General features: G+C 46.5%; 1 protein-coding gene across 15 annotated transcripts in view; it reads left to right on the top strand.

Moving 5' to 3' along the window:
• Nucleotides 1-25560, top strand: part of LOC135240617 (protein unc-80 homolog) — a 53363-nt gene that overhangs the window by 4672 nt on the left and 23131 nt on the right. For 12 of the 15 annotated variants that reach the window (XM_064310313.1, XM_064310310.1, XM_064310301.1 and 9 more), the window contains exons 5-33: nucleotides 106-229; nucleotides 956-1020; nucleotides 1155-1297; nucleotides 6211-6484; nucleotides 6759-6893; nucleotides 7321-7537; nucleotides 8593-8733; nucleotides 10574-10842; nucleotides 11422-11772; nucleotides 12115-12246; nucleotides 12714-12861; nucleotides 14315-14365; nucleotides 14892-15040; nucleotides 15279-15442; nucleotides 16240-16338; nucleotides 16715-16923; nucleotides 17585-17691; nucleotides 18058-18205; nucleotides 19959-20131; nucleotides 21270-21482; nucleotides 21832-21967; nucleotides 22247-22380; nucleotides 22620-22797; nucleotides 23169-23372; nucleotides 23556-23653; nucleotides 23793-23993; nucleotides 24528-24635; nucleotides 24993-25131; nucleotides 25279-25460. In XM_064310313.1, coding sequence (XP_064166383.1) covers nucleotides 106-229; nucleotides 956-1020; nucleotides 1155-1297; nucleotides 6211-6484; nucleotides 6759-6893; nucleotides 7321-7537; nucleotides 8593-8733; nucleotides 10574-10842; nucleotides 11422-11772; nucleotides 12115-12246; nucleotides 12714-12861; nucleotides 14315-14365; nucleotides 14892-15040; nucleotides 15279-15442; nucleotides 16240-16338; nucleotides 16715-16923; nucleotides 17585-17691; nucleotides 18058-18205; nucleotides 19959-20131; nucleotides 21270-21482; nucleotides 21832-21967; nucleotides 22247-22380; nucleotides 22620-22797; nucleotides 23169-23372; nucleotides 23556-23653; nucleotides 23793-23993; nucleotides 24528-24635; nucleotides 24993-25131; nucleotides 25279-25460 — 4692 coding nt within the window. The remainder of the gene's footprint in view (nucleotides 1-105; nucleotides 230-955; nucleotides 1021-1154; nucleotides 1298-6210; nucleotides 6485-6758; nucleotides 6894-7320; nucleotides 7538-8592; nucleotides 8734-10573; nucleotides 10843-11421; nucleotides 11773-12114; nucleotides 12247-12713; nucleotides 12862-14314; nucleotides 14366-14891; nucleotides 15041-15278; nucleotides 15443-16239; nucleotides 16339-16714; nucleotides 16924-17584; nucleotides 17692-18057; nucleotides 18206-19958; nucleotides 20132-21269; nucleotides 21483-21831; nucleotides 21968-22246; nucleotides 22381-22619; nucleotides 22798-23168; nucleotides 23373-23555; nucleotides 23654-23792; nucleotides 23994-24527; nucleotides 24636-24992; nucleotides 25132-25278; nucleotides 25461-25560) is intronic. The other 3 variants (XM_064310309.1, XM_064310316.1, XM_064310315.1) reach the window with 1 other exon arrangement.

Genomic DNA, 25560 nt, shown 5'->3' with positions numbered 1-25560 from the left:
GCCTTTCATAATTTTGGTATCTAGTGAAGTATGTCATGCTGAATTTGATTGCCCACTCTTGTCCTCAGTGACATCACAGTATATTATACTTTGTGGATCCTACAGGAGTCTGACCTGACCTTCCGATTGGCCAGTGGCCTAGTGATCTGGCAGCCAATGTGGGAGCATCGTCAGCCTGATGTTCCTGCCTTCTCCGCTTTCATCAAACCTGTGCGCAACATTGTGACAGGTGAGTCACCTGCAGCTATGTAGCCTGAGCTCACAGGTGAATAAGTCTGTTCCTCCACCTCACAATTCCAGTTCACTTCCCAGAAGGTAATTTTTACAGTAAATTGAGACTGATGATGGACTCTTAAATATCTCTTGAAACTCCTGGCGTGCTTTGAAAAAATGCTAAAATTGTCAAAAATCCACTCTCTATAAAAAGTGTGGTGTCTGTACTGTGAATTTTAAGCAGCTTTTTCTCACACCTGTGCCAGCAACGTGTTGCTTGTTACTTGACGGTTTCCTTGTCTCACTAAACCATTTTGGCATTCCAGGAAAATAACTGAAATTACCTCATTTAAATCAAAGCATTATGAACTGATCAAGTAAGGCCATATTCAAGGGAATATAACCTTATTGTAAGCTTTGAAAATGTGAATTTCTCCATTTATTTTTTAGCATTATCTTCTCGTGACATTGTTCATGTTTATGTTTACTCTGTTTTTCTGCTACTGTTTTTAAATGTTAAACAAAATAAGTTCATTGCTGTTACCAGGATCTCTGTATTGTTTGGAAATATGACCCAATTCATCAGCAGAATATTAATGTCCTCTTCTTTTCACTCATGAAAATGGTCATATTTCATACCACATTAAGCAGATGCTAATGAGTTGGAATGTATTTCTTCCTCCATTCTTATCATTATATCAAATATAATCCATTTTATCTGCTGTGTTCCTGCTATTTTTAGCCAAGAGAAACTCCCCCACCAGCAACCAGTGCAGTCCCTGTGGGTCCAGCAACCCTGGCCCCATGGTGAGTGTTCAGGCAGTGATCAATGCTGCTTCCTAATTAAGTTTCCCTGCGGTCATAACCCCTCTTTGCAAGCGCACTGCGGAAAGCTGAAGTCATTTACTGCCCTAATCAATCACTCTTGTTGTCTCGGTAAGGGGTTCCAGGTGGTGTGCGAAACTGCCCAATCAGATTCCTCCTCCCCAGGGGCAGGTGGGCAGAGCTGTCGCCGTGGCAACTCTGTGGAAGGAGGTGGCCCTTCCCAGCCAGGTCCCAGAGAAAGAGGTGTTCAGCAGAAGAAGTAGGGGAGCTCATGCGTACACACGCGCACACACGCACACACGCACACACACACACACCCACACCCATACACACACGCACCAGTGCATGTGCTGCACACACTGGCAGGCATGCAGGCATGTTTTGGTTTTTTTTCCAGTGGAAGTGCGAGGTTGGGTGTCTGTCAGCCGAACCTCAGTCAAAATTGAATCAGCTCATGAATAAATCAGTCTGCTCCTTGCTTCCACATTTCTATAGCACCTAGTCCCATTCTCCTGAAGAGACACCTATTTGTGATGCTGTTAATTATAATAATAATAATAATAATAATAATAATAATTTTTTTTTTTTTTTTTTCAAAAAATTTATGAAGATACATCACATGAATGGAAGGCCACTCAAGAAGACGTGACCAACAACACAGCACATGGAGTTAGCACAATGAGAACATGTTATATTTAAAATAAAGCTCTCAATTACATATATTGCAACTATGATATGAATGTGAATGTGGGAGTTATACAGCCTATTGTGTTGTATAGCATTGATCACTCAATATATTCCCTTTTTTCATTATCATTAGTATTTTATTTACAGTGTACTGAGTGTAATGAATATGGCATATATAAGGAAAGAAATGTCAATGCCGGGCTTGCTGAGATATTTTTCCAGAATGCTAATAAACAGTAGGTTAATTCTGGTCTATCCACAGTGGGAGTAAACCATTTGCATCAGCTTGCTTGGAGCAGTCACTGCGATTCTTCCTCGTGTCTGATTTCCTCTCCATCTTTGTCACTGTTCCTCACACCTATTCCACCAGTCAGAGAGAGGAGAGAGAAGCTGGTCATGTGACGGGGGCCTTCCTGGTTTGATAAGCGGCTGATGAAACTAATGAATCATTTCATTAGCGCAGTAGAGAGGAAGGCTGAAACCCCTGAGCTCTGGGGAATATGCACGTCTCCTCACGTGACTTAGTTTGTTAATGACTGTGGAGGGGCGGGAGTCAAGTGTATTCACAGGGCATTGGCTTAGTCCTGCAGGGAAATATTTATGAATTTCTCTAACAGAAATCCAGCCATAAAGGGAGTTACAGGTGATATCCACTTTTATAGTCACAGCTGGGAAAGTTAGGAACGAGGTACTGTACATTCAATGAACAGAAATGTGCCGAGAAATATTTTGAAATGATTCTTGCAAAAAAAGAAAAAGAAAACATGCTGAAATTGGCTTGACTTTTCCCAGGGCTAAATGCCAGGTTTTCAGTGGGTGGGGTATTAGCAATTTAACAAAAGAATTCCGTTTTCAATATTCAGGGAAATACTTACTATATGCAGTATGTAAATGACACTTGTCCCTACATTTTTGTGGGTAGAGCAAGCTAAGTTGAAAATGCCTAAGCATTGCTCCTTCTCTGAATGTGGAGAAAGCAATACACTTTTTTTTAGTTTCCCAAAAATCTGGAACTCATGTAACAATAACCCATACAGTTAGAATTTGCAGTGCCCATTTTCGGCCAGAACTCGTTGCCGAACAAGGTGGATCGATAAGTAGGCCTACCATTAGCTAGCGACAATTAAATAGCTTTCAAGCTTAGACATGAGGAATCAACATTCTTTATTTGGGCGTAATGTCTGGAGTTTGAGGCTGCCGTTGAATCTAATGTTAGTGTGCAGTAGCTCAGTGTTACAGAATTATTACACATTTTATGATCTACAGGTTTAACTATACGATGGTAAAGCCTAGTTTATGTTGCTTTCTTTTGTTTTGCCTGGAAGTGTAAGGTTACTGCATGAGACAATCTGCTCTAACTGGCTCTTACATAGCTAGCGATGAAGAATGGTCTACATATGATGTTTCTTATGGATATGAATGTTAATCAGTGCGGGATACACCTCCACCCTGTCCTTGTCTGCTGTCAGGTCACAATTATCCAATTTAGTGGTTAAAATTGGTTTAAAAACCTGAAAGGAGATAATCAACTGTCACTTCTGGGGAATATAATCACAAGTCAAATCCAGTTTTCTGGACCTTTAAAATACCAGTTAAAAACCTTTTTATAAGACAACTGAATTCAGTTTTTCCAGCATTTGCTTTTAATGTTGCTTTCATTAGATAGACCACTGCATATGTCTGAGGCATGAAGGGAACTCAGATGTGTTTCTTTAAGAGTATGGGGAGGGGAGGGTTATTCACACGTCTGACTCAGCCCTGTGTTGCAGCTTGCAGGTCCAGTGAGCTTGAGAGACATGGTGTTGACTTGCACCACATTAAAAATAACATTTGAGTTTAAGTAGGTTAGGATTTGCAGGACAAGGAGAGTAATAGCTTGCGGGGAGCTACAGTTTATGAGCTGGTTTTACTGGCCATATTAAAACCGCACAGCAATGTAGAATTGTGCAATTACAGCAGTAACAAGAAATTCTTTGCAGTAATGTAGAGCCCTCTGCAGCAGCTATAGAGCTCTGTGCAGTAACAGTACTCATGTAGAGCTCTGTGCAGTAACAGTACTCATGTAGAGCTCTGTGCAGTAACAGTACTCATGTAGAGCTCTGTGCAGTAACAGTACTCATGTAGAGCTCTGTGCAGTAACAGTACTCATGTAGAGCTCTGTGCAGTAACAGTTCTCATGTAGAGCTCTGTGCAGTAACAGTACTCATGTAGAGCTCTGTGCAGTAACAGTACTCATGTAGAGCTCTGTGCACTAACAGTTCTCATGTAGAGCTCTGTGCAGTAACAGTTCTCATGTAGAGCTCTGTGCAGTAACAGTACTCATGTAGAGCTCTGTGCAGTAACAGTTCTCATGTAGAGCTCTGTGCAGTAACAGTACTCATGTAGAGCTCTGTGCAGTAACAGTACTCATGTAGAGCTCTGTGCAGTAACAGTACTCATGTAGAGCTCTGTGCAGTAACAGTTCTCATGTAGAGCTCTGTGCAGTAACAGTACTCATGTAGAGCTCTGTGCAGTAACAGTACTCATGTAGAGCTCTGTGCAGTAACAGTTCTCATGTAGAGCTCTGTGCAGTAACAGTTCTCATGTAGAGCTCTGTGCAGTAACAGTACTCATGTAGAGCTCTGTGCAGTAACAGTTCTCATGTAGAGCTCTGTGCAGTAACAGTACTCATGTAGAGCTCTGTGCAGTAACAGTACTCATGTAGAGCTCTGTGCACTAACAGTTCTCATGTAGAGCTCTGTGCAGTAACAGTTCTCATGTAGAGCTCTGTGCAGTAACAGTACTCATGTAGAGCTCTGTGCAGTAACAGTACTCATGTAGAGCTCTGTGCAGTAACAGTTCTCATGTAGAGCTCTGTGCAGTAACAGTACTCATGTAGAGCTCTGTGCAGTAACAGTTCTCATGTAGAGCTCTGTGCAGTAACAGTACTGATGTAGAGCTCTGTGCAGTAACAGTATCATGTAGAGCTCTGTGCAGTAACAGTACTCATGTAGAGCTCTGTGCAGTAACAGTTCATGTAGAGCTCTGTGCAGTAACAGTATCATGTAGAGCTCTGTGCAGTAACAGTACTCATGTAGAGCTCTGTGCAGTAACAGTTCTCATGTAGAGCTCTGTGCAGTAACAGTACTCATGTAGAGCTCTGTGCAGTAACAGTACTCATGTAGAGCTCTGTGCAGTAACAGTACTCATGTAGAGCTCTGTGCAGTAACAGTAGTCATGTACACCTCTGTGCAGCAGTAGACAGTGCTGTGCTTCATGTACGTGATCCAGAGCTGTATGATTCTTTTGCTGCTTTGCGGTTTCTGCTCATTAATGCAGCTCACGCAGCCAGTGCTGCTGCACACAGGTCCACATCATCGCTGCCGGCCTGAGCCTGCCTGCCTGCTCCCGCCGTGACTGCAGCTGGTGCTGGTCCTGATGCTGCCGCCATGGCAACCCCTGCCGCATAGCACCCTAACACCGGGGGGGTTGACGCTGTTGTGCTGTCACTTCTGTTACCATGACAACCTGTCACAACATCAAGGCTGTGTGTGTGTGTGTGTGCGCATGTGCATGGTGTCAACCAGTTAATATGATGCAAGATATTTCTAACGTTGTCGCCAGCTGTCTGAGGCGTCTTTCGTCTCTGATAAAAATTCCCCGTCAGAAGATGACTTGCTGCGCTGTCCCTCCCCCTCCCTCACACTCAGTGGAAATCTCCATTTGCTTTTTGTGCGCGGCTGTGCTCCAGCACTAATGCCGGGCATTAAGCGCTGACCTTCAGCGCTGCTCTGGCGCACTTCCGCTGATTGCTCATTCTCAGTGCCCTCACATACAGAAGGCGGCGTTTTGAGACGAGCAGGAAGTGCGCAGGGATTTGAGTCTCCGCTTTTTCAGTCAAATTAATTTTTCTCATGAAATGAACAGTGACTCCATTGTAGCAGTCTGAAAATCACAAACGAGAATTATCTCAGGACCAGAATTAGGTCCATGCATTACAGTACAATTACAGTAGAATCGTTTATTTAATTGTAATAATTCAGGCTGAAACCAGCAGGCTTGCAAAGATCTGGTCACATGAGCAAATGTAATTTAATCTGTTTTAATAGTCTACCAGTTGTTCTAATTTATGCTGTTTTCTAGGGTAGCCTATTCACTGAAGAAATTCAGACTATATTTAAATAGTTTTGGATGATATTTATACATTCAAATCTACTGGTAAAATATATTTTAACATACTTGTTTTTTATTTGCGCAACCACAATTTAAACAAAATAAATTGAATATATAAATACCATATATTGAATATTTGTCTGGCAGTTCAATCTGCATAAAAATAGATTTATCTCAATCCTCTGATTTCTACTCATCTGCTTTCCTGTAAGAGAGAGGTAGATCAGTCTCCCTCTTCCTTGCTTTTACAACCTGATATTTTACCACCTGTCTACCTTTTCCCTCCTCTCCACCCCTTAATTTGACTCATCTCTGGCTCCTTCTCATCCCCAGGGTGCTGCCCTCCGTAGGCAGTTCCGTGCCCCTGGCCCAGCGTGCTCGGTACGGGACGTACTTTGACGTGGCGGTCCTGCGGTGCCTGCTGCAGCCCCATTGGACGGAGGAGGGCGTGCACTGGGCTCTGATGTACTACCTACAGCGGCTCCGCCAGATCCTGGAGGAGAAGCCTGAGAGGCCCCCCGAGCCGCTAGTCCCGCCCCTGCCACGCCCACGCAGCAGCTCCATGGTGGCAGCCACCCCCTCCCTGGTGAACACCCACAAGACACAGGTAACGGGCCTGCAGCGGGCTGCACGATGGCTCAACGACATCGTCTGTCCATTTTACTAAGACTAGCTGAGTGGATAGGATACGTCCAATGTAATTGTACCAAACTCATGGGAAATATGTGTTTTTGAATATTAAAATTAATGTTGAATATTGAATAGTGTCAGTGAATATTGAATGTCTGTTGATCGTCACTGAGCTCCAGTCCTTCAAAGGATGCTGGGGATTAAATTCTGGGTATCTTTATATCTTATCCCCCTCCCCCTCCAATGAAAAGGACATGACCCTGAAGTGTAATGAGGAGGAGAAGTCTCTGAGCTCCGAGACCTTCGCCAGGGTGTCCATGACCAACCTGAGGAGACAGGCCGTCCCTGACCTAGCCTCTGACCTGGGAATGAACATCTTCAAGAAGGTGAGAGCATGCACACACATACAGAAACCACACACACACACACGCGCGCAGGCGCACGCATACATGCTCACACACTCGCACACACACATTTGCTTTCTTTTGTTGACCAACTGTATGCGCCCTCACATCTACATACTCCTTCTGCATGAGCTGTATGACCAATTCACCTAACCTATGAGCTGTCTCACCTCACTAATAATATTTTAGACAAGTAATAATATGAACCTCAACTGTAATCTAGACTAGTAATCATAATAATGACAATCTCTCTCTCTCTCTCTCTCTCTCTATCTCTGTCTCTCTCTCTCTCATTCTCTCTCTCTCTCTCTCTCTCTCTCTCTCCTCCCTCTCTCTCTCTCCCTCTCTCTCTCTCTCTCTCTCTCTCTCCCTCTCTCCCTCTCTCCCTCTCTCTCTCTCTCTCCCTCAGTTTAAGAATCGGCGGGAAGACCGCGAGCGGAAGGGCTCCATCCCGTTCCACCACACGGGGAAGAAGCGGCAGCGGCGTATGGGCGTGCCCTTCCTCCTGCACGAGGACCACCTGGACGTCTCGCCCACCCGCAGCACCTTCTCCTTCGGGAGCTTCTCCGGCCTGGGGGACGACCGCCGCGCCCTCGACCGCGGGGGCTGGCAGGCCACCATCATGGGTACGGTCTTCACCAGCCACTGCTCCTCAAACCTCACGGAGGGGTGGAGCAACGCTGTGCGGTCAATCTCTGTCTTGTATGAACCAATCAGAAAGATTTGCTCTAGAGATGTGTTTTTTTTCCATCCAGTTTCTTGACCGGTAGTCCAACCTTTGTGCATATCTCTTCCTTCAGCACACTTATTTGAAAGTATTGTAACCTCTTTCTAGAGGAATTATTACAGAAAAAGCATTCTTTGCAAAAGAACTGATCTGACTCCTTAGAAAGCCCTTGAATGAATGTGAGGTATTCATTCTTCATAGCTTATGAATATCAATTTCCTAGATACTGTGGCTTTTGAGAGTGAGTCATCCTGTAAGAGTCAAAGAATGGCTCATTACAGACCATGATTTGCAGCTATGGCTGGAAAGAAAAACATCACTCAAGATGGGGCCCCAGGATAGCATGTGAACCCTCCTGGTGTACACCTTTAAATCTCTGTGCAGCGCTCAAGTGAACCTGAGCTTGTTCATTTGATAATGGCCTTTACCACTGCATCTATCATCTCACATTTGTGTCTGTTTGTGGATTACTGTAGATTGGTTAAATATTGACCCCAGGGACAGCTGGATGTCCCAGGTGCATGTAAACTGGGTTACAATATCCTACTTGAGCGTCCGCTAAATAAATGAGGAAAACCGCCAAATGAAGTTAATGTACTGTGATCAGCAGGGGATGAGGCAGATGGAGATGTGTGCACACATGACACGCTAAAGCTACCAGATCAGAAAATGTAGAGAATGAGGGGGAAGTTCTAATAACTAGTACAGTGCATGTAACAAGTGCAGTGTTTAGTTTCACTGGTGGGAATGTCAGTGGGAAGTTTATTATAAACAGTAGGCTGTTTTTTTCATGTGCAGATTGTGACACACCTCTATCTTTCCCAAGGCTCACCAGTGGTCCCGGCCTACAGTTTGAGGACTGGTTAATTTTGGGGAGGGGGGTGAGTAATGCGTTTGGGCCAGTGTGTGGACAGTGTGAAGGATGATGCGTGTGGTGGTGTTTCCTCTGTCCAGGGAAATTCACCCGGCGCGGCAGCACAGACACCTCCGCCGATGTGGAGAGCCTGAGCGCCAAACATTCGCACTCCCACCACACCCTGCTGCGGGACCTCCCCGACCACGCCAACAGCCACAGTGACAACACCGTCAAGGAGGGTAAAGAACAGCCTGGTGCACACTGTGTAACTCTGTAACTGACACTCAAAGACCGCTCCATCACACTGTAACTGACACTCAAAGACTGCTGTGTCACACTATAACTGACACTCAAAGACTGCTCTATCACACTGTAACTGACACTCAAAGACTGCTCTATCACACTGTAACTGACACTCAAAGACTGCTCTATCACACTGTAACTGACACTCAAAGACTGCTCTATCACACTGTAACTGACACGCAAAGACTGCTGTATCACACTGTAACTGACACTCAAAGACTGCTGTATCACACTGTAACTGACACTCAAAGACTGCTGTGTCACACTGTAACTGACACTCAAAGACTGCTGTGTCACACTGTAACTGACACTCAAAGACTGCTCTATCACACTGTAACTGACACTCAAAGACTGCTGTGTCACACTGTAACTGACACGCAAAGACTGCTGTATCACACTGTAACTGACACTCAAAGACTGCTGTATCACACTGTAACTGACACTCAAAGACTGCTCCGTCACACTGTAGCTGACACTCAAAGACTGCTCTGTCATTCTGTTACTGACACTCAAAGACTGCTCTATCACACTGTAACTGACACTCAAAGACTGCTCCGTCACACTGTAACTGACACTCAAAGACTGCTCTGTCACTCTGTTACTGACACTCAAAGACTGCTCTATTACACTGTTACTGACACTCAAAGACTGCTCTATTACACTGTAACTGACACTCAAAGACTGCTCCATCACACTGTAACTGACACTCAAAGACTGCGCTATTACACTGTTACTGACACTCAAAGACTGCTCCATCACACTGTTACTGACACTCAAAGACTGCTCTATTACACTGTAACTGACACTCAAAGACTGCTCCATCACACTGTAACTGACATTCAAAGACTGCGCTGTTACACTGTTACTGACACTCAAAGACTGCTCCATCACACTGTAACTGACACTCAAAGACTGCGCTATTACACTGTTACTGACACTCAAAGACTGCCCTATTACACTGTAACTGACACTGAAAGACTGCTCCATCACATTGTAACTGACACTCAAAGACTGCGCTATTACACTGTTACTGACACTCAAAGACTGCCCTATTACACTGTAACTGACACTGAAAGACTGCTCCATCACATTGTAACTGACACTCAAAGACTGCTCTGTCTCACGGTCGCTAACACATAAAAGGCTGCTCTGTAAAATGGTCAATGACCCATGAAGGCTGCTCTTTCACATGGTCACTGACTCGCTGAAAAACCGCTGTCTCTTGGTCAATAAAACTGTAAAATTGCTGTTCCATATAATGACTAAGACTCAAAGACCATTCTCTTGCACGGTCTGAGGGTTCACTTAATGATCACTCTCTCAAGCAGTCTTTTAAACTAAATCTGCTGTACCACTAAATCTGCTAAATCTGCTAAATCTGTTGTGGCTAAAACATAAAGACTGCTCAATCCCACTGTCCCAAGCCATTGTGTTTCAGTGCTGGTTGTGTTAGCAGTGATTACAAGTGAAAACGAGAGAAAGTGTGCTTCAACAGCACAATGCTTTAACAGGGCAAATGTGTTTGAGTGCTGTTGAAGCATTGACTGTCCCCCTCTCTGTAACTGCTATACGTGTAATTTACTCTGACTTTTCAAGCCAAGAGCCGTGTTGTATGCAATGTAATCTCTTCTAGCTCCACCATCTGAAACTACTAGACACATAAGCCAAGAGTCAGTTAAAATTTGCCCTTAATGTTGACTTATAAAAAAGGCATAACATTGCTAAATGAATTGAATTTTGTTGAAGAAAAAAAACAAGTTCTCTTCTCTCTGCTAGTGCGTTCACAGATCTCCACCATCACCATGGCGACGTTCAACACCACGGTGGCATCCTTCAATGTGGGCTATGCCGACTTCTTCACGGAGCACATGAAGCGACTGTGTAACCCCGTGCCCATGCCCGAGATGCCCAGCGAGCCGTTGGCCTGTGCCAACCTGCCCCGCAGCCTGACTGACTCCTGCATCAACTACTCCTGCATGGAGGAGGGAGAGAGCATCGAGGGGGCCAGCAGCTTCATCCTGAAGAACGGCATGCTGGACCTCACTGTGAGAGGGGGGCTGCTATTCAGAAAAAGCTTGCATCATATTGGGGGTATTGGGGGACAGGAGTGTGTTGGACCTCATTGTGAGGTCTCTTGGTTGTTGCTAATTGATCAGGTCTGTGGCAAAGTGCGATGTAGTGGTTTGGTGACTGTAACAGCTGGACTTACTTATAAACAGCTGGTGTTGTTGTAAACAGTAATTACATGTTGTGCACACACAATTCTCTGATGAAAGGGTTTAGCAGAACTGATACTGAACAGTTCATGCTGTAATGTGGAGAAGCGGTAAGCTGTAAATAAGCAGTTAGCACACTGAGTGATGCACTTTACTTCATTCAGTTAAAATTGTGTAGGTTAGCAGATGGGCTGATAGGTGCTACACATTGATTAGCTCTGCCTCCTTTTATTGCGCTTTGAGACCACAAAAGGTAGTATATAAATGTAATCCACGATGATGATGATGATGATTATTATTATTATTATTATTATTATTATTATTATTATTGTTATTATTGTAGTTAATGGTATTAATGGTGCATTTGGAACTGACAGTGTGACATTCGCCCCCTCTTTCTCCCTGAAGGCAATCCTGAGGGCCCTGTACGCTGTGCTGACCCATGACATCAGTTCGCGCATCTGCGACGTGGCTCTGAACATCATCGAGTGCCTGCTGCAGCTGGGCGTGGTGCCCTGCGCCAGCAAGTCGCCCGCCAAGGCCGACGACAAGGAGAACGATGAGGCCCGCTCCAAAGAGGCGGCCAATCAGAGCGGTGGTGGGGCCCAGGGGGGCGTGTCCAGCAGTACGGGGGCGGCGCCTGGAGGGGGTGGGGATTCCGGGGGAGGAGGCGGAGGTGGTGGAGGAGGAGGCGGAGGTGGAGGCGGAGGGGGAAGCAACGGCGATGACGTTAAGAACAACAAGGAGAAAGACAGCAAAGTACGCACGCCTTTTTTACTGTACTGTGTAATCCTGTGACTAGTGTGACAAACTTTGTGACTTTTGTGACAAACCACTAATTATTGTCCAACTTTATTTTCTCTATGATGATGTTTTCATCTGACTGACTTTGACTTCTATGAATTAGTTTCCAGTTTTATTTGCTCCAGTTGGCTCACTGGCTCACTTTATTACTTTCATGCTCTAAATATAAAATTTCATTCATGTAAATCTGAGAGCAGCTGTCTGGAGCTAACAGTTTGAACATTTGGCTAATTGCTATGCCTCACTGATCAGCTCTTCCTCTGTACTCCCCCCCCCTTCCCCACCGCACCCGCGCAGGAGGCCAGCTCCTCCCTCAGTACCCACCGCCTGGCTCTCACCATGCTCATTAAGATCGTCAAGTCCCTGGGCTGCGCGTACGGCTGCGGGGAGGGCCACCGCGGGCTGTCAGGCGACCGGCTGCGTCTGCAGGTGAGACCCTCGGGCGTCCAGCCCAGCCTAATGTGCCACACTGACAGCCAGCAGACCCCACAGTTTACTGCAATCAGAAGTTAAACAGGCTTTTGTTGCACTTGGAATGATTTAAGTCATTTTATTTTATTCATTCTATCACATAATATCGTCTATTTTGTCATGTTCTTTTATTAATTAATTCTCAGAACATTGCATGGCTTGGTGAAGTTAATTGACAGTCCACAGAGCAAATTTCTGGACACCTGTGGTTAGCAGCAAAAGAAAAGATTAATTTCCATTTCATTTAGTCAGCTTTCCGAACCAAACTAGCTGACATCGATGATATCGATCAACTGAATGATACATATTTTATATAGAATGCAATTATTTTCTTATAGTCCCCATTCACAGTATCGCTTCAGGCTATGCTGAGCGCATGTTAAACGATAAATCCCTAAACTCTGCTCGCTCGCCCTGTGTTCCAGGCCCAGAACTGCCTGACCCGTCTGTACAAGCTGGACAAGCTGCAGTTCCGTCTGACCATGAGGGAGTACGTGACTCGGGACTCGCTCAACAACATCGTGGACTTCCTGCACGCACTGCTGGGCTTCTGCATGGAGCCTATCACGGACAGTAAGAGAGCAGCGCTATGCCTGTGCGTCTGTGGGTGTGCTGCAAACACGCACAACATTCAGTTGAAACTTGGTTCCGCATCATGGCAAAAACACAGTATCCAAAAGAAGGAATCAAATACATTTTCTTTGGTTGTTTCTTATTATGAGAAAGACTGTGCTGTTTAATTTTTTTCAAATGTTTGAACACAAGATATTTGTTCTATTTTAAGATAAAGAAAAAGGCACCAGACACAGATATTATTATAATAAAAAGAATCCCCTAAGATTCATTTTATGGGTTTTATGGTTTCGTGAATTGTAATGGAATGATAAATATGTCTTGTAAGAAAACTTATTGTTGCACTGGTAAGTTCTGGTTAAAATGCATATGCATATTTGTAATTGTATATGTATATAGCTCTATATCTGTCACAAAAATACTTTGTAAATGTATCCCTAAAACATGTACTTTTATATTATAATATTGTTCTTTTTAATAGTGAGCTGGCACAAATAGGGTAAATGCTGTGTTTTTGATGTGTAAGAAACATTCAAAGGATCATCTGTCACACTGCAAGTTGTCAGCAGGAAGGCAGGAGCAAGGCATTCTTGGAAAGAACAGCAGGGCCCTGCTTAATTTTTTTTCAGATCTGTCGGATTTTGTTTAAGATCCATTGAGGGGACCGAAGGAAATGTTCTTGCTCTCTCTCTCTCTCTCTCTCCTGCAGTGTTTTCTCCCTGTTCATATCTACCTGTTTATCTCACTCGTTCATGCCTGTCTATGCTGTCCTAAGACATTCTATCTTTACATCTTCCATCTTCCAGCCATTCTGCCCTGGAGAATGAAACTGACCTCAGATGAGTTGCTCATCCATTCCGTGTACTTGCCTGTCAGGGGCCTTTTGGGGTAGATCATAGATTCTCCATTTATAGTGCAACATGTATTGGCTGAATATCTTTCATTCCACATTTGACAGCTTAACAAAATGTCTTGGACCATTTCAACGACTGAAAGACTTTTAAATGACAGGCACGTAACTGGATGGATGAGAGCATAATTAATGAAAGCGCACCTTTTGCCCCTGGAGAGCTTGTGTTAGAATTGTGTGTGTGTGTGCCTGTGTGTGTGTGTGTGTGTGTGCTTGTGTGCATTTGTGTATATTTTGGTGTGCGTGTGTGTGTATGTGTGTGTGTGAATACATGTGTGATTAAGTGTGTGTGTGTGTCTGTGTGTACGTGTGTGTGCTTGTTTGCGTGTGTGTATATGTGTGGCTGTGTGTGTATGTGTGAGTACGTGCTTATTAGATGTGTGTACACATTAATGTGTATATGAGATTAGCTGCTTGTGTGTGCTTACATGTGTGTGATTAGCAGTGTGTGTGAGTGATTTGGGGGTTGGGGTGTGTTCTTTCTGTGAAGTACATGTCTGTGCAGGCCTGACTCCAATTGTGCCCACATCTCTTCTCTTGCAGAGTACGGCAGTGCAGGTGAGAGGCACCGGAGGGCCGATAAGAGAGACTTGGGTAGATACACTATGTCCAAATAAACCAATAAATAAACTAAAATGGCTTCTTTGGCACGCTACCATTCCTGCATCCCCTCTGAGTCAAACTGAGGTGATGTGTTTAGACTGCACACCCTGAATATCCTGGCAAAACTGCCCAGAGTCTGAATACCCCCCGTGCCAACTGCTAGGCCCAAATCACCATTTCGACTGATTGACCCCAAAGTGTCAACTAATTCTCGCTTTAACCAAAAAGAATAAAGGAAAAGGAAAAGGTCCCCCGATTTCAGCAGGCCATAGTCACTTGCATGTATACTAATTCACACCCAAATCGAAATTTTGCTTCTCATCTGTGTTTTTGGGTTGCCTTTCAGTTCTTTGGATCTGTTTTTTTTTGTTGTTGTTGTTTGGCCTGTTTTTACCTCATGGGGGGGTGGGGCATGTTTAGTCATGCCTGTGCTGCCTGTGAATGTTCTCGTGCTACGCAGGGCAAACCACCCCCTCCCTCCCCCCCTGTGTAATACATCGTCTCTCCCTGCTTTCAGACAAAGCAGGCTTTGGGAACAACTTCACCACGGGTGAGGGCAAGTCTCTGGCTCAGAACATGGAGACAGTGGTGGTGGGCTGCATGTTTAAGTCCCTGATAACCCGCTGCTCCTCCACTACCCATGAGCTCCACAGCCCGGAAAACCTGGTGAGAAACCTGCACATGCTCTGTACATAACGTATTAAACCTGCTGTATACTCTGCTTTGTAATTGTGAAACTGATACCGCCTGTACACAGGAATTAATTGTTTACTGGTTGTGCACCAGTTGGAGAATTAAGCAGCAGAAGGAGTTTGTAAAAAGTTTGCTATACTCTCTTTTTCTCACTCACTCTCTCTCTCTCTTACTCTCTCTCGCTCTGAAACTCACACACTCACACACACAGGGCCTGTACTGTGACATCCGTCAGTTGGTGCAGTTCATTAAGGAGTCCCACGGAAACGTATTCCGACGGGTGGCACTGAGCGCGCTCCTGGACAGTGCCGAAAAGCTCACCACCACCAAGAAACCTGAGGAGAAGGAGGAGCCTAAACCTGCTGGGCCCAGGAGGTACTGAACTGTCCAGGGCACAACACAGCCTTGAAGCCACACCCATTTTACACCCCCACAATCCCAATATTCCTGAAAACTTTTCCACTTCTTTCTGGATTCACCGACTGTGCTACATTAGTCACTACACTTGTGCACTGAGATCTCCACAACTGTGCACTGCACTCCACTGTGTGCCCGTACATATTTTACACTCTACAGTCTGTACTGTTTGATCACATAAAAGAGCTACACTATGTTGATATGCACAGTTTATTGATCAATTGCCTGAGGGTTGTCAAATGGACTTTGAAATAAAGCTGTAAAATGAGAGTATCATATGGACCTGCACACAAAAATGTGTAAAATATTCCTGCTAGGCTGCCCAGAGCACAATTGTACAGTCAGCTGATGTACTCATGACATTGTGGGACAAATGTGAACACAGTGTATTTTAAACAAGCCAGACATGCAATACATACCAGACATGTATTTACCACCCTCAAACAATCATAAACGGATCAACTGATGCTGTAGATTGGCGAGATGACTAGTTAAAGATGTTGACCTGTGTAGTTTTTTAATATCTGATGACTGTGATTGGTGTACTAATTATCGATGGTGCTAACCTGCAGGTTTATTATCTCACCAATGGCATTGATTGGTGCATTGATGGACTCATTGATGATATTGACTGGTAATTTGAGGTACTCATTGATGTGGTTAACCCGTGAGTTTATGAACTCACCGATGGCTTTAGTGGTGGATTGATGTACTTACTCACTGATGCGGGCGATCCTCTGCTCGTCTGTGTCCAGGTCGGAAGCGGGCGTGGCCGGGGAGAAGGGCCAGGCCTCCACTGCGGCAGACGAGTGTCGCAGCTGCATCTCCAGCCGACCCCCGCAGACCCCCGAACAGTGAGCGCACCCTCAAACTCCCCCACATCGCCTAACACATCGCCAGACTCTTTCCCAGATGTGTGTTTAAATAAGCATCGGGGTTTCCCAACAGGCCCCAGGGGAAATTAAATGTCAGAATCAGAACCATTCAACCTCTCTTATGCATGACTTTCTTAATAGATATCCATGTACTTTATTGCTCTCTTCTTTGTCCTTTTCCAGGATTTTGGCTAGGCATATACAGTATAAACACTATTATGCCAAAAATTCACCTCAATTTATACTCAGACTTTATTTTATTCCATATTTATCCATGTCACATCCTTGATAATGGCCATGTTTTACTCTGTAGAGACTTTGGTTTTGTGTCTCATGGTGCCCCTCTCTTTATCAGCGAGGAGCAGATTCCGGGGGCCCTGCTGGGCAGGAAGGATTTCTGGCGAAAGATGTTCAAGTCCCAGAGCGCGGCTAGCGACACCAGCAGCCAATCGGAGCAGGACACTTCTGAATGCACCACCGCCCACTCGGGCACCACCACGGACCGCCGCTCCCGCACTCGCTCCCGACGCATCTCCCTGCGCAAGAAGCTCAAGTTGCCCATCGGTGGGTTGGAGTGTATGGCCCCCCCCTCCCCTCAGTGTGATGTCATTATGCTGCAGCCCTGCATGCCTGTGTTCGAGACGCGCCTGCCTGTGTTCCTTTTTTGCCGATGTCAGATTCTGAGTAGTGACGGCCATACAAATTCATCTTTGTTTTGTGTTTCTTCTTGTTTTCATTTTTTTACCCAGCATGCCATGGGGCTGTTCAACTTCCAGTCACCATCTCTGTGTTACGTATGTGTGTATTGCAGAAAGAGAGAAAGAGAAAGAGAGAGATCAATAGAGAGATTGTGTATGTGCGCGTGCGTGTGTGTCTGTGTGAATCTGAATGACAGTATTCCACTCAGACAGTATTCCACTCAGAATGTGTGTGTGAGTATTAGTGTATAAAGTGTGTGCTGTCTTTGCATTAGAAAGAGAGAGATGCGTGTGTGCATGTGCATATTAGTTTGAAAGAGAGTGTTTCTGTATGTGTGAGAGTGATAGAGATAGAGAGTCTGAGAAAGAGGAAAATTAAGAGTGTGTTTCTGTGTGTGTGTTTGTGTGTGATAGACACATGTATAGAGAGTGCATGTCTTAGAAAGAGACAGAGACAGAGAGAGAGAGAGAAAGAGAGAGAGAGAGAGAGCTACACTCTGCAGCCTCTCACTGTGCTTTGTGTGCAGGGAACTGGCTGAAACGCTCATCCCTCTCCGGTCTGACAGACGGAGTGGAGGACCTGCTGGACATCAGCTCTGTGGACCGGCTGAGCTTCATCCGACAGAGCTCCAAGGTCAGAGCCGTCAGCACCCTGGCACCCCTTTATATGCACTGCACTGAATGTGTGTATGCAGGGCACTGTGTGTGTGCATGTGTATACAGTGAGCTTTAAAATGTTTGGGACAAAGACATATTTTTTCTTCATGTGGTTCTGTACTCTACAATTTCTGATTTGTAATCAAACAATTCACATGTGGTTAAAGTGCACATTTTCAGATTTTATTTTATTTTTATACACTTTGGTTTCACCATGTAGCAATGTACTTTTTATACGTACCCCCCTTTGTACAGAGCCAAATCAAGAAAAAAAAAGTCTTTGTCCCAAGCATTATGGAGCTCACTGAATCTCTATGGCTCCCGTGCCCCGCCCCTCCTCCAGGTGAAGTTCACCAGCGCGGTGAAGCTGTCGGAGGGCGGGGCGCCGGAGTACGGCCGGGACGAGGAGGAGAACTTCTTCAAGCGGCTCGGTAAATGGCGGTCCGGCCGGCGGAACCCGTCCAGGCTCCACCACACAGAAGAGAAAGATGGTAGACCCCCGGGGCGTCCCGCGCCTCCCCCCGCTCTCTCTCTCTCTGTGCCTGTCCGTGGTCTGTCCCGTCCGTCCGTTTGTCCGTCTGTCTGTCCCGCGCTCTGCCGCCAGCCGTCTTCCATGCAAGCTGTGTGTGTGTGCGTGCTCATGTGCACACTGTGTGTGTGTGTGTGTGTGTGCGTATCTGCTTGACTGTGTGTGTGGATGCGCTGCGTTCCATTTCCCACCTCATCTCACAGTCTGTGTCCCCAGGACTGCATAAACAGGCTGGGGGCAGTTGGACCCCCTGATTTAATCTGAAAAGTCCACACCTTCATCAAGCATGAAGTGGCACCTTGTTTATGAATAATAATAATAATAATAATAATAGCAGCATTACCAAGGTATTCTGTGAGCCTATGTGTCCATATGAAAATTATTTTTAATCATTCAGTCTCTTTCTTGCCTTTGGGCAAAGCTGGAAATTTAGTGACCTGCACTGTTCCGTGATTCATTAGTTAAAAACAGAAGTGAAATCCTCAGTTGAGCTGGTTGTTGTTTTTTCCTCTTCTTCCCCTGACTTGGAAGAGAGCCTGGCTCTGCAGTCCAGTTTTAGCTGCTGTTGTTGCTGTTATTGCTGGCTACCTACCACTGCAGTGTTGAGCAGTGGAGGAAGTAGACGATTCTACCATCTCACATATAGATCTTTCATTTTTAATGGAAAGGTTTGACCCCCCACTTCCCCCTGCCTCCTCCACTTGACTGTCTTAACCCTCCCTCCCCCTCATCCACCCCCAACTAATTTACAAATGTATACCTCGCACTGGGGTTAATTTATTCAAACATTGAAATATCCCCCTTTAACTGCCCCTCCCCTTCCCTCTTGTCCCCCTAACCAATCCCAGCAGCCCTACTACCCTCCACACCCGATGGCCCAGCTTTGAATGGAATTTACATTCTAATGTAATGCACTTACAGGCGGATAAAGGAGAGAAGGGACATGACTTTGCAGAGACCTTTAGGACAAGGGGCGGGGCAGGGCAGGGCAGCCCAGAGGGGCGGGGCAGGGCGGTGGTGACCCAGAAGGGTGGGGCAGGGAGGGACAGGACAGGTGGTCGGGTTGTTAAATTTGTTGAGGCAGGTTGTTCTTTACGTCTTTGTCGCACATGCTGTTGTGACGCTCCTCATCTGTCTGTCCTATTGCCTGTCGTTGTAACACGTTTGTTGTGCAGATACTGTCCCAGTGCATTTTGTCAAAAATGTGTTGCATGACTATCAGAGACCCACTACCTGGTGCACATTTCCTGCCCAATCTGGCACTGGACACAGTTAAATTAAGCACCTGAATCAGGGGCTAGACAGAAAGCTTAGATCAAAACCTGATCCAATGTTGTAATGTTTCTACACAGCTATACAGCATAATAATGATTATTCAGGTCTTCCTTTTTTACTTCAATCAGAAGTATGCTACCTTAAATCATACAACAGTAAGTCTGTCATAATCCAGCACTCTCCACAAATTGTGACACTTGACAGCTCTCCATGTTCGGGTGAAGATTTTTCCTGCACACTGGGAGCAGATACTCGTAAGCTTGCCCACGCATTTGTCACCACATGCTGTCCTTGTGCCTTCTGTAGTGTTTGTTCTGTCTCCGCCTGCATTTTACAGTGTGACCAAAAGGGGGAAGCAGTGAACCATAGCCCCAACTGTGCCAGCCTGCCTGTCAAAGCCATATTACGCTGTCCCCCCTCCCCCTCCCCCATTCTGGCAGGGTGCCACGGGTTCCAGGAGCGCCTGGCTGCCAGCCAGGAAGCCATGAAAAACAAGAACGTGGTGAACCTGGGCGCCATCCGGCAGGGCATGAAGAGGTTCCAGTTCCTGCTGAACTGCTGCGAGCCGGGCACCATCCCCGACGCCTCCATCTTAGCCGCGGCCCTGGACCTGGTGAGGCGCCACCCCCGACACAGAGAGAGAGAAAGAGGATAACCCTTTGTATTATTTGGCAAATGAAAAAAATGCCATTTAAAAATGTTTTACATTTTTAAAATAGTAGTTATTTGTACTATTTTTTTACTGTGAAGTACAGCTTTTCATGCCTTCATTGCATAGAGCAGTTGTGGTTTTTCTCATTTTAATTTGCAGCTTTGAAGGTTTGAACATGACTTTGGGCGTCTTTTCGTGTGATGTGCTGATGTTGTCATGTGTTAATCATGTTGTGACTGTGTGTGTTGTGAGTAGCCGCTAAAGCTGCAATGCTGTGCATTTGTGGTGTACAAAGGATGTGTCTATGTTGTGCCGTGTTGTTCCTGTTGTGCGTTTGGTGATGTGGTCAATGTGATCTGTTGAATCTGCAGCGCTTCGTGCCGTGTCCTCCATGTTGTGGCATGTTGTCGGCAGAGCTGTGTTTTGTTGTAACTAGCCAGACGGTCGCCCTGTCCACCCGCAGCCTGGCCGTGCTGTGAACGTGCCTCCGCGCTCCCATCTCCACCATCTCACCTTTGTGTTCCCTCATTTTTCACATTACTCCGCCTCCCGGTGAGGTAAGACCAGTGGGGGGGTAATTCTGCAGCCACAAGCATGTCTCGATGCTTTTAAATGAGTTTTGAACTTGGCCAGTAGCAGACGCTGGGTCCTTCTCCTATCAAATACATTCCAGCACTCATTACGCATTCTACATGAAATAAAAATGAAACATTTTATTAAACCCACTTAGTTCCCTGATGGAGTGCATTAGATATGCCATAGCACAGCATGCCTGTAAATCTGCCAAGTCTGAATAGGGCCCAGTGCTCTTAAATCAGTCTCTTATCTTATTGTAGTCTAACATGACACACAATGTCAGACTCTGCCCACCGTTTAATCACCCAGCTCTGCTTAAACTCTGCTGAGGTGTAATTATGTTAACTTTGCACATGTAACCCAAGACTGAACCGACTCCTAAGAGGTGGAGGTTTTTGCAGTGATGAGGATTGCAAACATGTGATCTGTGCATCTGTGAGTCACGGATATGTTCTTCAGAGACGGACGGCAGGTGGCTGGCCTTTTTGAGACCCTGACAGGAAGTGTGTCTGTCCCCCAACAGGAAGCCCCAGTGGTGGCCCGGGCCTCGCTCTTCCTGGAATGTGCCCGCTTTGTGCACCGCTGTAACCGCGGCAACTGGCCCGAGTGGATGAAGGGCCACCATGTGAACATCACCAAGCGAGGCCTCTCCAGGGGGCGCTCTCCCATAGTGGGCAACAAGAGGAACCAGAAGCTGCAGTGGAACGCAGCCAAATACTTCTGTCAGTGGGGTGATGTGAGTTACAGTATGTCCTACAGTGGCACTTCTTCACACGCACCACGCGGCTCTCAACACCTCACACGCAGTGAAACTCAACACAGCACATAGAGCTTGACCTGTCACAGCACATGATGGACTATGCATGAGCAGCATTTATTATACCTCTTGAAACTGGTCTTATTACCAGTGGGGAGAGGTTTAAATCCTAAGTGAGGCATTTATGAAAATGGTGTCAGGCTGTGGCACCAACAATCTAATGTGTCTGTGTGTGTGCGTGCGTGCCTGTGCGTGTGTGTGCGTGTGTGTGTGTGTGTGTGTGTGTGTGTGTGCGTGCCTGCCTGCACGTGTGTGTGTGTTCCGGTAGGCTATCGGAACTCGTTTGAGTGAGCTCTGCCACTCAGACAGCGAGAGCCCGGCCAACATCCTGGGCTTCATCTACGACGAGGAAACAAAACGGCGCATGCGCAAGGAAGACGAGGAAGAGGACTTCCTGGATGACAGTGAGTGGACGATAAAACGAAAACAAGCACGAATCCCTGAGCTATTTTAGATCAAGCCACGGTTAGCGTAGCTTCAGATTAAAACTTAGTTCAAGTCACAAAGAACCCAGAACAAAACCGGACAAAAATGTCCACCTAAACACTTTAGTTTGGAGTTTGGAGTTTAGGGCTGTTTAGGGCCCTTTAATGTCCACTTCATGAATAATAAGAATTAATTTTATGCCTGATTCATATGTACCTCTTGTCATGGCCGCAATGTGGAGCTTGGTCTTCCCTCAGACACAGTCAACCCCACCAAGTGTGCCTGCCCGTTTGCCCTGAAGATGGCCGCCTGTCAGCTGCTTCTGGAGATTACCACCTTCTTGAGGGAGACCTTCCCCTGCTTACCTCGCCCACGCACAGAGCCCCTGGTGGTCAGTATCAGAACTGAGTTAAAATTAAAATTCCCTGACCCTGACCTTACCCCAGTGAGCCTTACAACCCTAAAACCCATCACGTTCAAACACGACTCATGACTTTTTTTACACACATGCATCCGCCTACACACAAGACCGTCCTGCCACTATCAGTTAGCATCTGAACAGTGTCTGAACCCAGTTAAATGAAAGAGCATCCGAAGGGCGTGTGGTCTAATCCCCGTTCTGGGTCCCAGGACCTGGACAGCTGCCGGCTGCGTCTGGACCCGGAGCTGGGCCGGCACCGGTACGAGCGCAAGATCAGCTTCGCCGGCATCCTGGACGACGAGGACGGCCGGGACTCCCTGCACAGCAGCAGCCACACGCTCAAGTCCGACACGGGCTGCGACGACAAGAAGTCCCAGGAGCCTCTGGGTCAGTGGACCCGCCCCCCTCACTGACCCTCCGCCTCCATAAAAGATTTCATTGAACCATAATGTTCCCAGTCACTCCCTGAATTCAACTGCTGACATGTCATTGATTACTAATTAACAGATGAACACAAACTGGACGGATGAGAGAAAATATTTCCCACAATAACACAATATTACATTTGGTTAACTTTCTACACAAAATGTCTCAGTAAAAGTAGTTCATAGATCCAAATGTGTACAAATCAGTATCATTTATGCTCCTTTGGAACGCATTGAATGTATGAATGACTTCCAGTCTCCAGATTTGTGCTGTTGCTCTGCAGTGTGTCTGAGCCGTGTGATTTACTCCCCACCCCGGCGCCCCACTCACAGCTCCCATCAGGAAGATCCGTATCGGGGGGTCTCGGCTCCTGCAGATCAAGGGGGCCCGCAGCTTCCGGGTGAAGAAGGGGGGGTCGCTGTCCTCCATCCGCCGCGCTGGCAGCCTGAAGAGCACCAAGATGTCCCGGCAGGACTCTGAGTCCGAGAACGAAGAGGGGCTGCTGTCCCAGAGCAGGGACACCGTCACCGACATCGGTAACTGAGCACGGTCACGCACGGATACTGTTTGCAGTGTGCTGTAGTTCACTGAACCCAGTTAGCTAAAACCAATCACTGACCCACACACTAGGATATGTGCCACTGTCAGTACCTGTAGCCCTGATTCTGATTGATGTATGGAGATCCAGTCACTAACCAATGAGACATGCCTTGTCACAGGAAGTCCCTGGAGCACCAGCGAGCCCAGCATCGAACCCGAGGCCCAGAGCACTGGCGGAGCCGAAGACAACTACCACCGCAACATGTCCTGGCTGCACGTAGGTGACCCCGCCTCAGGCCCACTACTGAGCCGGGTCTGAAAAGACTCCCATCATGCCTTGCGACATATTACCATTTTATTTGACCAAGCAGATGTGCCTCACTGCTGCCCCCTTGTGCCCCCCTCCCCACACGCAGATCATGATCCTGCTGTGCAACCAGCAGAGCTTCATCTGCACGCACGTGGACTTCTGCCACCCGCGCTGCTACCAGCACCACAGCCGCTCCTGCGCCCGCCTGGTGCGCGCCATCAAGCTGCTGTACGGCGAGACCGTGGACAGCCTGCGCGAGGACGGCGGCTCCGCCCACATCGGCGCCCGCGCCAAGAAGACCAAAGAGGTGAGGGAGCAGCCGAGAGAGCAGCCGCTCAGCCAACGCTGCTGCTCTGCCTTTGAGTGACACTGCCAACATGCTGTTCACGGACAGTTTTAGCTGTTTTTTTTCTTAGTTGGAACAAAACAGTGCCTCGCATGTTTTAAGTACTGGTATTCATTTTGCTTGTTGAAATTGACCTTTGAAATATACTTTATTATGCTTATTATAATTATTATTCTTATTTGAATATAACTGCCTGTTGTCCTGTAAACATGTTCCCTGGGTTTCAGTGTCTCATGATGTCAGGAAGTGCATTAATAGTTTTAGAATTATGTACAGTAAATATTGATCTGTAGTTCCTTTAACAGGACAGTTTTTAGATGAATACTCAAGTGCACCATTCACATTTTTTTTAAATGTCTGAAATCATTCATAGTTGTTGTCATGCATGTCATGTATTTACAAGTTTTCATGGTAAATCTTCCACCCTGTACATAATTATACATGCTCATAGTGGCCGTGTGTGCCTCATTAAATATGGCCACTCTCTGGTTCCAGTGTTCGGATAAATCCTGCCTCCGTACCCCCTCTATGAAGAAGCGCCCCACAGATGCCAGTGCAGAGGGGAAGAAGGACACGGGCATGCTGAAGTACATCCGCAATCAGGTACTGCCCCCTCATTCCTCCTAACTCTGAATTCCTTTTGTGTCCCCATTCTAATGCTCTTCCTTTGGACCCTCCCACTCTAATGCCAAATCATTATTTGACCCCTCCCACTCAATGTCAGCACATATTCTGCAGTCTAGCCAGATAAACAGCTCATTCATTGCACACACATGAATATTCATCAGCTGTAATATAGCGTCATAAACTCCTGTTAAGAAGACAGTCTCCAAGAATAAGAATGCAGAGCGGATGAACAAATGCAGGAGCTGACCATCTGGTCACTGCAGAGAATCAGCACCCCACCAGCTCAGTCGTGCCGTGTGGGCTGTGAGATCAGTGCCTTGTTCCTCCCTGAAGGTGATGAGCCTGGCCCCCGCGCCCCTGTCGCTGCTCATTAAGGCCGCGCCCATCCTGACCGAGGACATGTACGGGGACATCCAGCCTGCCGCCTGGGAGCTGCTGCTCAGTGTGGATGAGCACATGGCTGCTGCAGCAGGTAGGCCTGTGTCTACATCCTGCACGTTTAGAGATACCACATCTATCTATGCACTTCACATCTAGAGATATGTGTATCTGTGTATGCGTGTATGGTGGTTACTTACTTACTTTTATACATGACTATACTGTACGTGTGTGCGAACAGCGGCCATGTTCCTGCTGTGCGCGGTGAAGGTTCCGGACGCGGTCACGGACATGATGATGGCGGAGTTCCACCACCAGGAGGCGGGGCAGCGGATCAGCTCCGTGCTCAAGTTCTACACGCTGTGGCGCTTCCGCTACCAGGTGTGGCCTCGCATGGAGGAGGGAGCTCAGCAGATCTTTAAGGTGCGCGCCTTCATTTCCACCCTCACTCTTGAAGTCTGTGCTTCTGTTTACTCTTTCTGAAGGAACTGAAATGAATGACTCTCGCTGGCTGCAATGCATT

This window comes from Anguilla rostrata, chromosome 15 (assembly GCF_018555375.3).
Source record: "Anguilla rostrata isolate EN2019 chromosome 15, ASM1855537v3, whole genome shotgun sequence".
Taxonomy (NCBI): Eukaryota; Metazoa; Chordata; class Actinopteri; order Anguilliformes; family Anguillidae; genus Anguilla; species Anguilla rostrata.
Note: the sequence above shows the minus strand (reverse complement) of the source record. Positions and strands in the feature narration are given on the sequence as shown.